General features: G+C 47.6%; 1 protein-coding gene across 1 annotated transcript; it reads right to left on the bottom strand.

Moving 5' to 3' along the window:
- Positions 1 to 10953: 10953 nt before the first annotated feature.
- Positions 10954 to 11862, bottom strand: LOC311175172 (olfactory receptor 14A16-like; the record flags this gene model as incomplete). Its single annotated transcript, XM_084240093.1, has 1 exon — positions 10954 to 11862. The coding sequence occupies one exon, from the start codon at positions 11860 to 11862 to the stop codon at positions 10954 to 10956; it is 909 nt and encodes a 302-aa protein (XP_084096219.1).
- Positions 11863 to 17658: the final 5796 nt, after the last annotated feature.

The raw sequence follows: 17658 nt of genomic DNA, 5'->3' as shown, positions 1-17658 counted from the left end.
GAGGGTCTCTACCACGGCACTTGTGGTCCTTATTGACAGTAGATGGTGACTATTCAGATTCTAACTTGTACCCTAAAGCCTTGTTGATGCTATGAAGGCCTCACTCACTAAGTACAGGGGCCTCGGCCCCAACAGTGGCCCCTGGTCCCATAAATGACCGAGAGGGTCTGTGACATTAGAGGGGAAGCCGCCTTAGAGACTGGAGATGCTGCCCCAGTGAGAGAACTGCTGACAACTGAGAAGAAGCCCAACCATCTCCTTTCTCAGCTGGGAGCTAAAGCAATGAAGACCAGCAAAGAGTGGTTGGAAGTTCACTTCCCTCCAGTATACACAGAATATCAAAGTGCACATAAGGGTTAAAAAGAGGAACAATAAATGCTAATAGAGCATATGAACAGCAGACTATGCTGGCCATCTGAGACACAATGTAATGTGACGATATATGTTGCTTATATAATTGTAAAAACATAGAAGGCAGTATAATGTGAAAATTTAAAATAAGACTTTCATAAAGGGGACATGAAGTCATCTTCTCTATTACATTTTGGTGAGTCTCCTCTTCATCAGTCCCCCCAAAGAGGACTTCATGGCTTCATTCCTCAGACTGTATATGACAGGATTAAAGGTGGGGGGCACCACCGTGTAGACCATAGAAATGAACAGGTCAGACATGGACAGGGTCCCTGAGGTTGGCTTCAGATGAGTAAAGAATCCAGTGAAGAGAAACAGCACCACAACCAGCAGGTGGGGAAGGCAGGTGGAGTAGACTTTGGCCTTCCCTTCTGTGGATGGGATCTTCCTGACAGCAGAGAAGATGTGCACATAGGAAATGATGATGAAAGTAAAACAGCACATATCTGTCACTGCACTGATGATAATGTGGGCAAGTTCACTCATTAAATTTTCTGAGCAGGAAATAGCTAATAAATAGGGGATGTCACAGAAAAACTGGTGGACCATGTTGGACCCACAGTAGGACTAGGAGAAGGTTCTAGCTGTGTTCATCACAGCCAATATACCCCCACCCAGCCAGGACACAGCTGTCAGCTGGACACACCTGTCCCTGCTCATGAGGACCTCATAGTGCAGGTGGTAGCAGATGGCAGCATAGCGGTAAATGCTCATCACCGTGAGCAGATGAAACTCTGCACCTGCTGGCATAATCACCATGAAGACCTGGACGACACAGCCCGGGAAGGAGATGGATCTGCTGTGCCTCAGAGAGTTGGCAATGGACTTGGGGACCGTGGCTGAGAGGAGGCAGAGGTCCGTGAAGGACAGACTCCTCAGGAAGAAGTGCATGGGTGTGTGGAGGTGCCGTTCCAGGGTGGTGATGAGGACGATGAGCCTGTTCCCCAGCAGGGCGCACAGGTAGACAAGGGAGAAGAGCAGTGGGTGCAAGAAGCCCATGGTCCCCTGGGTGGGGAAGTCCAGGAGCACGAATTCTGTCATGATGGAGAGAATGTTCACCCCTGGAGCCGTCATCTGTGTAATAAATGTGGAGAGGAAGAAATTAGCACCGTCCCATCTCCTCAGAATTAATATAACTGGGCTTCTCATACGACAATCACACTAGCTTCTCACCACCCACACCCCTGGAGCTCCTGTGTCTCCACCTCTAGTCATTCTCTGAGTACTGTGTCCTGACAAAGTACTGTATTTCCAGTTCTTCTGAAAGAGATTTGTGATGTGGTCCAAACAGCTCATGTTAGAAACACTGAGATTGGACACTTCCCCTTCCCCTCAGAAACCGCCAGACTCTCCTCCCACATATCTCCATAAACTTCCCAGCATCACTGTTATTCCTGTTGCTCCCACACCCTCAGCCCCTCAGGATCCCAGGTCAGGCCTGTCAGGTGCTGACGCCACATCTGAGAAAGAAACTCACTGAACCTCCACCCTCCACCTAGAAACCTTCGTCCATGCCCTGCCATCAAGACACTCACTGTAGAGACCTCCAACATCTGCATTTGTATCGAGGACTCAGTAGACACTCGGCAGCCATGTGGGTCTGCTAGACGTAAAGGGCTTGATGGGCCACCATCTGGGGTGCATGGAGCTCTGCCCTCAATACAAGGACAGGACAGCCTAGTCAGTTATGCGAACTAAAAGAGTGGAGGACAACAGACCCCACAGACTCCTTTGAAATTAAGCAAGAGCAGGAGATGGTGACCCGGAGAAAGGGCTACATTGGGAGGTATGACAGGAAGGCTGGGCCCCAGAGACTGGGCAGTGGGATACCTTGTTGATAAGACTGGAAACATGGCGGGCCTGGGGTCTGGTTTCCATTACACCAGTTTGCAGAGTAGAAAAAATATCTGGTCACAGACTCATGTCCCCCTGAAGCCCTCGGTGAGTAAACACAATTTCAGTGTCATCCCCTGCGTCTCCAATGGGTGCTGTGGGATGACGCTACCACTACGCAGGTGGGGACTGCTCTTTCCCAGCATCCTGCTCTTAAGGATGGCTGCACGACCCCCGCTGGTCACTGCAGTGTTGTCAACCCAAACGCCACCCAATCCCCAGCACATACGCAGACACTCATGCAAGGAGTTGTCTTAACATCCACTTCCTGCGATGATGCTTCTCCGGTCACTGGTCACCACACTCCTCCTCTGTGGGCCCTGGCTGTGGGCACCGAGATACCAGCTTGTCCCGCAGTCATTTCCCATTAAAGGACCTTCCTCCATCTCTAGTGTCTCCTGCAGAGTCTGCTCCTGGGTCACACCCACTTGCCCCTGCTACAGGATGGGCTCGTCCACCCTGGGCCCCTCCCATCCCCTCTGTCCCCCTCAGCCTCATGCACTTCTGTGCATGGAGGAGGCCGCTCCGGCGCTGAGACGGATGGTCTGTGCGTGTGGCTGTCCCTGCCGGTCCCAGGGCCCCAGGTCCCCCGGGTGCGGGTTTGTTCTTCCCCCGAGGCCCATGCGTGAGTGGGGACTCCTGCACACGGGGCAGCCCTGCCCTCTCTTCTCCCCCCAATCTTATCCTCTCCCCCCTCTGTGGGGTGGCAGAGGGGCGGGACCTGGGGAGGCAAGACTTTTAGAATGTGCTGATATGAAATAACTGATAGGTTCGTGGAAATTACCCAGATGTTTGAAGAACAAAAGGGATCAGTTTAGGACACGCTGACATCAGGGGCTGGCATTCTTCTGAATGACGTAAAACATAAACGTCTCATGACAAATTTAGCCTTGACACATCTCTGCCCCTGGCCCTGATCAGATACTGGGACTCCTGCACGCCACAGTGTCAGGGAGTGATGAGGTCAGATCCCCCTGAAGCGAGTGTCCAGTAACGGACACAGTAGCGGCCGCACCACGTGTTGAGAGAAAGATCCGTCTCCCCAGATGCTGCCTCGAACCCCTTGACTGTCGCTCCCCTGACGCCACGGCCTGCTGGCCACGGACAGGCCCGGCACCCCTGTTCTCGAGCAGCCCCGCCCCAGCGAGGTGGTGGCTCCCTGTGAGAGGGACCCTGTGTCTGCTCCAGGTCTCCACACCCTGCCCACCCAATATCCCCCAGCCCTCCTGTTCCCCCGGGCAGGAGGGACATTTGGGTTTGGAGGGAACCGGTACCTCTGAGTGCGGGACCCACTGCGGCCCGGAGCCAGGCCGGGCACTTCACCGCCCCATCCCAAGCAGCAGCGTCCCTTGGCTCTCGCGTGAGTCCCCCCGTGGCTGCACATCCCTGACTGTCGTGGCTCTTTCACTTTCTAGACACACTCACTGCACTCCACGCTCACATCACAGTTCCAAAGCAATAACCATCCTATGCCATGTGATGCATCATAAGTGAAAATCCTCTCATATGATAAATGTACTAAAAAGTCAGTATCGTTTGAGCTCCTTAAATTAAGAATACATTATTTTCTCTCATTGAGACTCACCCCAGGATGATGCAGTTATGGGACACTGAGCAACTTGTGCTCATTTAGAATCCATTAGTTTTCATTATTTGCAAAATTAATATTTATCTGCTGTGCTTTCTCAAGTCTAAAATGAAGCTTGAAGTTTTTAAACTTTCAAGTCTGAAAAGATACCCTGTAAACGGCCAGGAGCAGGTACCTGCAGTCTGAGGGGGAAGTTCCCGCTGCCATGGCCTGTCTCTCCTAAGGTTGTCCCCATGGCAGGACAGAGGCTGTCCCGGCCTCTCACTCCATGGTCGGGGCTCATGGGGAGCCACTGAGAACTCACAGGATGTTGCACCCCATCCTGCGCTGCCTCATGGACAGAGCAGGGCCTCAGGGCTGGGCTATTTGAGCTCTGGAGCTGTGTCCACGTGTGGGACACTGTCCAAGATCCACCTGTAAAGTGACTTTTTTCCAGAGGGACAAGTGCCCTTTGTGAGTTGATGTCTTAATTGGCATCATCCTGTGGCACAATCAGCTGGTAATTGTAGCACTGAGTGTGTCAGAGGCAGTTTGTTGGTGGTTTACACCTGTGTGGGGAGAAATGTAATTCATCCCTTTCCAGGCTCCATCAGACTCCACTGATCCAGATGCAAGCCCCATCCTAAGAGCACATGTTGAGGAGGGAGTTGGAAAGTCACCATCCCCACTGTGTGCCCCTCATGGGGAGACCTGGGCAGCTTGGTGTGAGGCAAAATGAGGAAACTGTGGGGGCAGCAAGGAAGGGAAGACATGAAGGAAGGAAGGGGCGAGGGAGGGAGAGTGAGGAGGGGGGACGAGGAGAAACTCAGCAGAAGGGATTGGCCAGGGGATGAATACACAATCATCTGAGAAAGTGATTTATTCTTGTCACTTAAAACCTGTTTATTCATGTAATTCTTTTCTGTTTTCTGCACTTGCAACTCTGCATTTAAATTATAATAATTATTATATGTTTGAATAATTATTCATTTATCCTTAACATATAGGAGTGATTATTGGGGCTTCTGTACATGTGGTCATGTTAGTTGAGTTTCACTGTCAGGATTATGGTGACTTCACATATTTGGAAAAAAGTAATTTAATCCATTTTAAGGTTTTTGTGGGGGTGTCTGTTGGGACATAGTGATGTTTCATTCTTTTGCATGTGGCTGCCCAGTTTTCTGAACCCCATTTCCACACTCTCCTTGTTGCAGTCATACTCTTGGCTCCTCTGTCGTAGAGTAACTGTCCATCTGATGTGGGCATATTCCTGGGCTCTCATTATATTCCAGAGCTCTGTGTGTCTGTTTTTGTCCCACTACCATGCTGTTTTAACTATTATAGCTTTATTGTATAGATAGATGTCTGGTGGTGTGATTCTCCATTTTCCTCATTTTTGTCAGGATTGTTTTGTCTGTTTGGGGTCTTTTGTGGTTCCATATGCATTTCAGTAATTTTGTTCCATATCATTGAAGATGCTATTGAAGTTCTCACTGGGGTTACCTTGAATCTGTACATTGCTTAAGGTGGGTTGGCCTTTTGACAATGCCGATTCTTGTAATCATTGAAACGGGAATATATTTTTTCCATTTCTTTGCAATTTCCAGATTTTTAACTATATCTTACAATTTTCTTTGTGTAGAGCCTTCACCTCTTTTGCTAGGTTTGCTCCTATGTTCTCTTATTTATTTATGTATTTATGTATACAAGAACGGGAGTACAGACCAAATGTGTGGGAGGGTGAGAGGAGTCACCAGAGACAGAGCGGGGAACAGAACAGGCAGACTTACTGAAGTACACTGCTGAGGGGAGCAGCAGGGAGACAGGAGAGGCCTGCCGCGCCATGTGGGAACCTTTCCGGCCAGCCGGGATCAAACCTGTGCTTCAGAGGCTGTGGACAGCTTCAAAGCACGGCGTTCAACTGCCTGCACCACCAGGGGAGGCCCTGCTCCTAGATACTTAATTTTGTGATTGCAATAGGATTGTTTTCTTAATTCTTTCCTCTTCTGCCTCATTTTTTTTTTTTTGCTTATAAGAAGGTAACTGATTTTCATGTGTTGATTTTGTAACCTTCCAACTTAACTGAAATGGTTTATTGTTTTAATTAGTTTTTGCATGGAAATATGAGATACTGATCTAGTTTGACACAATTAATCTTGAGAAAGGAGCCAGGAAGGAGCCAGGAAGGAGCCAGGAAGGAGCCAGGCTCTTCACTGGAGCAAGTGAAGAGCCTTCAATAAGTGGGGTTGGGAGAATTTGGCAGTAACATTCAAAAGAATGAAACGAGATTTTTGAGAGATCTTAGTGTATATTATCATGCTATCCACAATAGTTTTAATTGTGAATATATGGGTATGAATTTGAATTCCTATAACGTTGAGACAGTTAATGTTTTATAATTTTAAATATTTTAGTTATGTCATACAAACTTGGCAAAATGTTGGCAATGAACATTCTAAGTATAAGGTTATAATGGTTTAATTCAGTTTCATAATTCAGTATGCATATTGAATTCTCATTGCATCCCATCACTTTTATTGACCAGTAAACTATAACAGAATCAAGGATTAATATTCACAAAATTATCTATGGGCAAAAAAAATAAAGTCAATAATGCCAGTCATTTACAAGTTGTCAACCCAGAAGTTCAAATATCAAGATTTTGCCATTTCTTCTAACCGTTCCTGGTTCCCTCCAAATTTATATTGTGCCCACCTGGAATTCCCCTGGGCCAAAGGCAAGATCAGCCTGACTTGCTTCTCACAGGGTGAATGTCTGAGAATGAATTAAATCTCTGATATCTAACTGGAACTACATTTTATCATGCAATCTTTGGTGTGAAATTTTGAAATATTGGACATCACAGATGGGAAAGATCTATGGAGTCAGCAGAGAGGATCTGTAGCCAGACAGCCAGCGACACACACGGGGCATTTTTATCTTCCAAATTTAATTCTAATTAATATTTTCTTAAGACTTATTTCTTTATTTATACAACAAGTACTGGGTACAGTCAGAAGCGCAGGAGGGTGAGGGAATTCACCAGAGTCAGAGCGGGGAACAGAGCTGGCAGACTGACGAAGTACACTGCTGAGGGGAGCAGCGGGCGGCAGGAGAGGTCTGTGTGCCATGTGGGACACTCACCGGCCGGCTGGGTATCGAACCGGCATTGCAGAGGCTGCAGGCAGCTTCGCAGCCCACCACTCAACCGCTGCGCCACCGGGGAGGCCCTTCTTAATATTCTTTCTGTGTCTTTGTGTCTACACTGAATGATAGTATTATACTAATGCACGCAAACCCCGTAATTTTGTCAATTCGACCCGTACTGGGAAACTACGGGTCTCTGGGTGAGGGTCCCACGGCGAGGTCCCTCGGGACACTGTCCTAGTCTCCGCAGCGGAAGAAAATGGGCAGATGGGGACAAACATGTGCAGGTGTGGGGCAAGCTGCGGGGCCATCCTCGGTGATGTCTGGAGACACTAGACTACGAGGAGGCTGGTGTTTCTGCTTTTGCTATTATAATTACAAACTTTCATCCTCTTATTTGTTCCTCAAAATTCCACCTAATACATTTTCACAATGTTTTCGTCATCCTGCTGTAGGCACAGTGAACAGCATTCGCAGCCGCTCCTTCCTTGCCCTAGGTCAGGAGCGCGGACGGCACCGCGCCCGGGACAGCAAGGGCAGCGTGGCTGCAGCAGCAGCAGCAGCCGCGGGGGGTGAGGGGGAGCAGCAACGGGGGGGGGGCGCAGCAGCCAGTCGGCCCCTCCAGTCACCCACGGGCCCATGGGCGCCTCACAGCACGTGAGGGGCCAGCAGGCTGACAGCAGACTGGCCTGGGAGACACGGCCAGAGCGCGACCCGCCCCACCCCGCGTAGGCTCCTGGGTGCTGGACCAGCAAGTGTCCTCCATGCTTAGGTGCTGCCTGTGCTCAGCTTCTGCACTCCCGCCTGGTGACCTGGTTTCGTGGCTGCAGACTGCGGTGTCCAGGGAGGAGCAGCCGCGGGCAGAATGCAGATATGACATGGTCCGCGACTGCGGCCCCAAAGAGCTCCAATTCAGCTGGGAGCACGCGGGAGGGGCAGGGTGTGGCCTGGCAGGGCCCAGGGCAGCCCCCCAGATAGGCGGGTGGGGCTGCAGAGGCAGCGGGAGAGGCCCGGGCCATGTGTGGTTGGGGTGTCTCTTTCTGTGCTGGATTTGTAGGTTTTGCATATTTTGGACACTCACCTTTGTCAGGCGTGTGATGTGCACAATCATCTCCCAGTGCAGGGGCCTATTTTGGGGATGGCTTTTCTGAGGCACAGAAGTTCATTGGTGGGGGGGGGCACTTGTTCCTACGTGCCCTTGTTCCCTGGTCCTTGGCGATGTGTCCCCAAGCTCATCTGTGGGGTAGATGTGCAGTGGGCAGCACCCAGGCATGCTTTCTGGTATCTTAAGGCTTCATCTAATGCAGATTTTTAATCCATTCCAAATTGTTCAACAGCACTAATAAGGAAAATAGATCCAAACTGTAATGAGTTATCACCTGTGAGAAGGGAAGGAAATAAAGGGCCTCAGACGATGTCTTCAGATGATGAAAACAGAGTTCCAACAGTTTGGACCAACTTCTGCCGGGTGTTATCCCAGATGCGCAGACTCTATAGTACAGACCACGTACATCTGTGTTCACAGCTGCACTGACCACTGTTGCTGGCCATGGCCCCAAACCAAATGCGGTGCACAAAAGAGTGAACAAACAATGTGGGTCCACATTCAGTGGAATACTACACAGCTGTTAAAAAGATGAGTCCATGCCCTTCAGGACCAAAGGTGGACATTGAGTTGTGTATGCTAGTGAGATAAGTCACAAAGTGAAAGTTATTGGCTGGTCTCACCCGTCTGTGGAAGATAATATAAAAATTCAATAACTGAAAAAGTATGGTGGCAAACAGCACATGGAAATGTTGGACTGAGTGCAAAAGTTCGCTCATTACCGGAGGGAACAAGGGAGGAGATAGGAGTGTGGACGGAGGAGCCAGGCACTGCAGGGCATTTAGTAGATTCTGAGTGGACACTTGTGCATGTGGGGGAGTGAAAAGTGACCCACGGTGAAAACAGTACAGAGTGTAAATGTCATCCTTGATAAGAAAAAATAACAAATTAACATGACATTTCAATGAAACACTCATGGTAAATATCCCTTCTCAACAGACACTGGATTTTTTCAAAGGAAAAATAAAAAATACATTAACAGGAGTCTGACCAGGGAATGATGTCATATCCCAAGGGATGGCGACTGTGATCTCATACTATCACTGAAATGAATATTCCTGTGAGTGATTTTCTTTTTTTTTCCCTCAGATTCCTTTTTTTTAAAGATGTATTATGCATACAATAACTGGGGTATAGGCCAGAAGTGTGCAGAGGTGAGAAGATTCACCAGAGACAGAGTGGGGAGCAGAACAAGCAGATGTACTGAAATATAATATTAAGGGGAGCAGCAGGAGAGCCAGGAGAGGTCTGCTGCACCATGTGTGTAGCTCCCTGGCCCGGGATTGAACTGGTGCTTCAGTGGATGCAGATAGCTTCATAGGTTGCATCTTAACCATTTGCACCACCAGGGAGGCCCCTAATTTGAGTGATTTTCTAACTCATGTTTAATTCTGAAATTTGAATGGACTAGTCAGGTTTCGTGCATAACTATACATATTATTATAAGAAATATTTTTGTGGACAAATATGTGATAATCAATCAGGAGAGTTTGGAGACACAGTGACCTGTTCCAGAGAAAGTACTTGAGAGCAAGAACAACAAGTCCAGCTCACATTCTCAGGGTTAGGGAAACAATAACACTGAGTGCAGATGTGTAGAATGTACACATATTTCCCTGCTTTATTTTGCATGATGTTTTACATAATAAAAAAATAACATTGTTCCCATGTAGAAGAAAACTGGGCTTAAGTGTAATCTACAAGAAGGTCGAGAAGAAGACCTGGTACAGGATCAAGATACAATCTGGAAAAATAAGGAACCTAAAAATAAATACAACAATTAAAATTATAAATTTTTAAGTAGAAATGTAGCTCTTCAAAAATAATTCCAATAACTTTACTTTTGAAAATTCCACATCAAGGGAATGTTAGTTACATTAGCATCAAAACAGGGCATCATATAAATTAATGTTCCCATCAATTTCAGGATTCAATCACAGATTCCGACTAACCAAGGAACCTCCATCCTTCTATCTCTGGCAGAGTCAAATGTGGTTTCCCTTTGTCCTTGGAGCAGAAACATGAAATTCTCCTAGAGGAAAATGCTCGGTTAGAAATTGTGAAGGGGCCTCCCCTTGTGGTGCAGCAGTTGAGCGCTGAGTCCCAAAGCTACCTGCAGCCTCTGCAGAGCCAGTTCGATCCCAGGCCGCCTGCGAGGGTCCCACGTGGCAAGCAGACCTCTCTTGCCGCCCGCTGCTCCCCTCAGCAGTGTTCTTCGTCAGTCTGCCTGTTCTGTTCCCCACTCTGTCTCTGGTGAATCCACTCACCCTCCCGCGCTTCTGACTGTACCCAGTGATTGTATAAATCAATCAATCAATCAATCAATAAATCAATAAATCTTAAAAAAAAAACAAACTTGAGAGGCCAAGTTCATCAGCATTAAAAAAAAAAGAAATTGTGAGGGATGCGGGGACCCCACTCTCTGTCTCCCTCCATTCCACAAAGATGGGCCTCCCAGTGGAGACACACATCGGCTGTGGGAACTCAGTGCCCAGAACTGGGATCTCGTGACCATGCACTCTCAAGGACTACCCCTTTTACCACTGCTTCATTTTTGTAAAATTGGTGATGCCTCAGTTCTAGAACATTCTTTCTACACCAAATACATGTTTTTAACCATGAGCTGGTTTCAGTCTATGCATACCATGTAGGGAGGGGTTGGGGAAAGGATTGCAGTATTTTAGGAAACAGGAGTTTATGGAAGAATATGAGAATATAAATTTATGGAAAAGGAAAAATTTCTATGCTTTATAAATGATGACATGTAAGAGTTAGAGGGGAAAAGCTGAATTAATGAGGAGTTATAATTTTACATTATGAAATCTCACATCTAAGAGTATTTGCCATTTATCAGTCTCCACACAGCTGTCTTCAAGGCTTGGTTCCTCAGACTGTATATGATGGGATTAAAGGTGGGGGGCACAACCGTGTAGAACATAGAAATGACCAGGTCAGACATGGATGGGGTCCCTGAGGTCGGTTTCAGATAAGCAAAGCATGCAGTGGAGAGAAACAGCACCACAACCAGCAGGTGGGGAAGGCAGGTGGAATAGACTTTGGCCTTCCCTTCTGTGGATGGGATCTTCCTGACAGCAGAGAAGATGTGGACATAGGAAATGATGATGAAAATGAAACAGCACATACCCCAGACCACACTGATGAGAATCGGGACAAGTTCGTTTATCAAATTTCCTGAGCAGGAAATAGCCAGTAACTGGGGGATGTCACAGAAGAACTGGTGGATCACGTTGGACCCACAGTAGGACAAGGAGAAGGTTCCAGCTGTGTGCATCACAGCATCGAGACCCCCACCCAGCCAGGACACTGCTGTCAGCTGCACACACCTGTCCCTGCTCATGATGACCTCATAGTGCAAGGGGTGGCAGATGGCAGCATAGCGGTCAAGGCTCATCACTGTGAGCAGGTGCAGCTCAGCACCTACTGAAAGAAACAGCACAAAGATCTGGACGACACAGCCTGGGAAGGAGATGGAGCTTCTGTGCCTCAGAGAGTTGACAATGGACTTGGGGACCGTGGCTGAGATGAGGCAGATGTCCGAGAAGGACAGACTCCTCAGAAAGAAGTACATGGGGGTGTGGAGGTGCCGGTCCAGCGTGGTGATGAAGACGATGAGCCCGTTCCCCAGCAGGGCACACAGGTAGACCAGTGAGAAGAGCAGCGGGTGCAGGAAGCCCATGGTCCCCTGTGTGGGGAACCCCAGGAGGATGAATTCTGTCATGGTCGTGAGATTGGTCACCCCTGGAGCCATCATCTGTATGAAAGAGAAGAGCAAGAATTGTCAAATCTTCAAGTATTGAGCATAAGATGAGTTATAAGTATAGGATAATGATTCAATCTATTTACCAGGTAATTACTCCTTCTAGGTGCTATGGAGTCTCATATCCTCCTCTGCGTGTCCTGCTAATTCAACCTTTTATTTCCCTCGCATGTGTCATCATTATGTTGTCCAAATTGATTCTGAAATTTGGTAAAGACCAGAAAAATTTCAACTCTCCCCCACAAACTTGAACAAATTAGAATCTCACATGTGTCAATAAACCCAAGTGAATGCCCCTCCCCTCTGCCCCAGTCCAGCAGCTCCCCCTCCTGCCACACCCAGCGTCTCTGCCCAGCACACCTCCCAGAGGTTGTCCAGGGCACAGTCCCAGAGGACACTTGACCATGCCCAGCCCCTCCCCACACTGGAGAGCCTGTCCCTGCTCCTCCAGCACAGCCCTGGTCTGGGGAGGCCCCATAGGGACAGGTGTGCAGGGAGGTGGGGTGTGCAGGTCCCTGTTTGCCTGCTCCCCAGGATCCAACACTGTCCTGGAACTGAATGATCTGGACACATGTGGCGTGTCCTGATGCCTCCTCTGTCAGATTCCTGCTCCTGTGGCCTCACGGCTGCCTCCTGGTCCGTCCCCTCGTCTGCTCATCTCCCTGCCCCTGACTCCCCCACATCTGAGGACCCAGAGACCATGTTTTCCACAGACTCTGTTCCCGGGTCACACCCACACGTCTCTCCTGCAGGATATGCTCGCCCACCCCGTGTCCCTCCAGGCCCCTCTGTCCCCCTGAGACTCATGCACGTCAGTGCAGGGAGGAGGCCACTCCGGTGCTGAGCCAGACAGTCTGTGCCTGTGGCTGTCCCTGCCGGTCCCAGGGCCCCAGGTCCCCCAGGTGCAGGTTTGTTCCTCACACCAGGCCCATGCATGAGTGGGGACGCCTAAACACGGAGCAGCCCTGCCGACTCTCCTCTCCCCAACCTCATCCTCTCCCAGCTCTGTGGGGTGACGGAGGGGCAGGCCCTGGGGAAGCAGAATTTTTAAAGAGAATGTGGGAAATAAACTTGTAGGTATACATTAGTTTGAACATTTAAAAGTACTTTAATAAAAATATTATCAATAAGGTCACAAAGTAGTCTAGATGTCAAATCTTTTCATTGATTTAAATATCTATAATAATAAGATAAATTTTGACATATAATTTTGTTAAAATACTGTCACTTCCTCATTTTATAATATCGCTAACAATCTGTGAGTGACAAAGTTTTGGAAAAATTCCAAGTTCATGTCCATAAATAGACATCTCTGCCAGGCTCACATTAGTGTCAGAGCCATGAAACCTTCAACAGTTGTTGCTTAAAATGTTTTTGAATTTCTGCTTGACACCTATGTGTTGTAAATTTTGGGAAAAAAGGCATAATGCTCCGAATTTTAACAATAAGTATTTTAAATTTCATATTATATTTCTATTTTTTATCTTATATTTCATTATCATTATATTTCCATTAGTTGTTGTGATTTTATTTAATACTTAATATTCACTCACTGTGCTGAATGCTAAAATCAGTTATTAAACAATATTGTCATCGGCCACAATTCAAAACTTTCTCTATGAAAAATGAATTAAATGTCACAGACTTTGGAAGAGTTAATGAAAAATTTTATTTCTCCCATTGAAACTCATCCCATAAAAAATATTGTGGTGTGAAATGGAACTATTTGGGAACCTTGAGAATGTGTAGTTCTTTTCTGAAAGAATATTTTAACTCCAGTACTTTCGGAGATGTGAAAGGAAGCTTGAAATCTGAAATCTTTCAATCTGAATGGATTCTCCTTGGAAACTGTTTAAGAGCTAAATACCTGCAGTCTGGGGGGAAAGATTCCACTGCCGTGTCGAGTGTCTGTCCTGAGCTTGTCCCCGTGGCATGGACAGAGGGTGTCCCGGCCTCTCACTCCATGGTTGGGGCTCGTGGGGAGCCTCTGAACACTCAAAGCATGTTCCACTTCATCCTGTGCCGCCTCATGGACTGAGCAGGGCCTCAGGGCTGGGCTATTTGAGCTCTGGAGCTGGTGTCTGTGTGTTGGACACTGTCCAGATTCCAGCCCTTGGCGACCTTCCTCCAGAGGGACAAGTGCATTTTTTATTGTTGTTGACTGTCTTAATTGGCGTCGTCCTGCAGCACATCCCAGTGATAATTAGTGCACTGAGGGTGCCAGAGGCAGTTCTGTTAGTCTTGACTCCTGTGGGGACTGAACTGTGGTTCCTCCTCCTCAGACTCCATCAGCCTCCACTGACCTGCCGTGGGGACCAGGTGCTGGTCCCATTATTAAAGACAGTGTGGGTCCACGTGGTGGGTGGGCCCAGCTCAGTGTCCATGGGGTCCATGACCTTTGATGACATCCCCAGACTCGAGGGCACAGAACTTTGAACTCAGCTTATGGCATATGGTTGCTGAGGAGAGGCCCTCCTTCCAGGCCTGCAATTCCCCCCTGTCCACCAGAGGTTGTCCCCCAGCTCCCTACCTCGGGCTGGGCCTGGCTCTCCCGGTTGCCCTGGGAGGCTCCTGCCTACAGAAAGGGGGTCCCCTGCACACTCTGTCAGGCGGGTTCCCTCCTGGGAGAGGACACCCCCTTTGCTCCTACTCAACAGAGGATATGACTGCGGGAACAGGGCCAGGAGATATCGCTGGGCTGGTGTCTGTATAGCTTTTCAGGGAGAAAGTTGTGAGGTACCTGAGGGAGGAGCAACTGTGGCTGTTGCCCCCGGGTATCATGGAGTAATTGGTGTCATCTGAATGTTCTTTTCATGACTTGAGAAAAAGTATAGTTAGTCCTTCCTGCTAATCTCGGCTGAGAAAAGCTTCTCGGCATCCAGGAGCACATTCCCCACATTTAAGTCTCTCAGAAAACAGACTCAGACCATGTGGATTTGGGTGTCCAGCACACTCTGTGAGGGGAAAGTGACATGATGGAAAGTGTGGGTTGAGTGTGAGGAGCAGAAGCATTGTCACCTGCAGCTCTCAGAGGTCCCAGGATGTAGCAGGACAGAGTCCGCCCAGCTTATTAGACATTAATGCTGAATAATAACACGATCACACCCTGGACTCCACTGGCCCCGCAGGGTGAGCCCATCCTGGGACTGGGACAAACACATCCGTGCGGGGGTCAGGACTTGCCTGTGAAGTTCGGAGCAGGGTCTGGAGCCTGAATCCAACCTGCCAGTGACTCTGCAGGCACCAGCGTGTCCTACTTAGAGACTGTCCGTGTCGGCCTTGGCCCATGTATTAACTGGTGTGCTGCTCCCTGTTGTGGTGGGGACAAACTTGTGTGATGGACACTCGCCCTTGCCAGGAGTGTGGGGTGCACGTGGCTTCTCCCTGTGCAGGGCCTATGTTCACAGCCGTTTATGAGGCCCAGGAGCACTCTAGTGTGGGAGGGGCACTTGTTCCCTTCTCCTTAGACTTGTATCCCTGTAAACATTCTGGGGTCTGTGTCCACTAGGACATCACCCCATATTTTCTTTCTGCTATTTTATGGTTTGGGGTCCTATCGTGATTTTAATCCACACAATATTGTTCAACAGCACTAATGGTGAGAGAACACAAGTTAAACTGCAGTGACTTGTCACTCTCCTCTGCAAGCAGGGACCAATCAAGAGACTGGACAAAACAGGAGGTGAGGGAGGGAGAGAAAGTGCCTCTCACCTCTTTTGGGAAAATGGCTTGGAGATTTCTTCAGACAACAAAAACAGAACAACCATAAGATGGAGCAACCTCTGCTAGGTGTTTGTCCCAGATACCCAGACACTACAAGGCAGACCACGTACACCCATGTTCACAGGCACACCGTCCACTGTTGCTGTTCATGGTCCCAATGCAAGTGTCGTGCACAGAGGAAGGAATAAATAATGTGGGTCCACACTCAATGAAATACTATACAGCTATTAAAAACATGAACTCATGTATATGGGTTAACAAGGATGGACCTTGTGGTGATTTTATAAAGTGAAATAACAGACAGCAAGAGACAGATAGTGGATGGTCTCACTCATCAGGGAATAGAAAATACAGAAATCCTATAGTACAAAATGCGGCAAAAGCAAATCTTGGACTAGGGAAAACATGTAGTTACCAGAGGTAACAGGGGATAGTGGGTGGGCATGAAAGTAGATGAGGTAGCAATGGGTGTTTTGCAGAGTGCAGGGTCCCTGTGAATACAGAGTGGGAAACTAACCCCCAAATGAAAGCCACCAAAACCATGAATATAGCATTTATTTGATGGTGGCAAGTTATAACTTCACATGACTTCATATTATGTCTCTCATGAAATCAAAACCCCATCTCAAAAGACAGAAGTTTTGTCCAAGTGAAGAACTGAAAATATTTTAAAAAAACAGAGGAGACTGAAATAAGGATCCCAAGGGAATAGATCTTTGATCAAATACATTCATTGAAATGAATGCTTATTTGAGTGATTTTCTAGCACATGTTCAATTCCGAAATCTGAATGGACTTGGTCTGGTGGTTCCCACATATATTTTTAAAAGAAAGGTTTTCTGGACTCAGTATGTAATGATCAGTCAGGAGAGTGTGGAGACACAGTGACCTGCTCCCTGAAAATACTCTTGAGGGAAGAACATCAACCCAGCTCATGGTCTCAGTAGAAGGAAGACAATAATGAGAAGCTGAGTATTTAGGGTACAAATGATGTACAAGAATAAATATTTACTAATAGTGTCATGCTGACCTTTACATAATGTACTTTACATAGTATAATAAATAGCTATTTCCAAAGCAGAAGAAAAGGGAAATGAATGTCATCTACCAGAGTCAACAAGAAGTCCTGACGTAAGACTCAAAATACAGTTTCAAGGGCCTCCCCGGTGATGCAGCGGTTGAGCACTGGGTTTGGAAGCTGCCCGTGGCCTCTGCATCACCGGTTCGATCCCGGCTGCTCCCCAGCCACTGAAGGAGGGTCCCACATGGCGCGCAGACCTCTCCTGCTGCCCGCTGCTCCCCTCAGCAGTGTACTTCTGTCCTTCTGCCAGCTCTGCCCCCCGCTCTGGCTCTGGTGAATTCTCTCACCCTCCTGCACTTCTGATTGTTTGCAGTCCATGTACAAACAAAACAAACAAATTAAATAAATAAATAAATAAATAAATAAATAAATAAAGCATGCCTCTATTAAAAAAATTAAAAAAACACAATTTCAAAAACTAAAGGAACCCAAAAATATACTCTTTATTTGATGTGTATAACAAATTATGTGTATAAAAATACATTTTAAAAGTAAAAATGTAGTTCCTCAATAAATATCATACACTTTTTACATTTATTATAGTACTTAAACAGTGTGGTCCTATTACAATCGAATCAGGCATCATAGAAATTAATATTCACATGAGTTGTAGGGTTTATCATAGACTCCAATTCCCCAAGGAAGCTTCCATCCTTCCATTTCTGGCAGAGGCAACTGTGGTTTCCATTTGTCTTTTGAACAGAAACATGAATGTCTCTTAGAGGGAGAAGCCCCATTATAATTGTAAGGGGTGGGAGAACCCACTCAGCTGTCTCCCCTCCCCTCCACAGGATGGGTCCCTCAGTAGAGACACACAGGCTGAGGGAACCGAGTGCCCCAGGACTGGGGTCCAGTGACAGTGTGCTCACGAGGACAAATCCTGTTTACCACTGCTTGGTTTCACGTAAATGTTGGTGAAGTGTGAGTTCTAGAGCATTCTTTCCTTTTTTCAA

This window comes from Talpa europaea (assembly GCF_964194135.1).
Source record: "Talpa europaea genome assembly, chromosome: 8".
In the NCBI taxonomy this organism is placed as follows: domain Eukaryota; kingdom Metazoa; phylum Chordata; class Mammalia; order Eulipotyphla; family Talpidae; genus Talpa; species Talpa europaea.
Note: the sequence above shows the minus strand (reverse complement) of the source record. Positions and strands in the feature narration are given on the sequence as shown.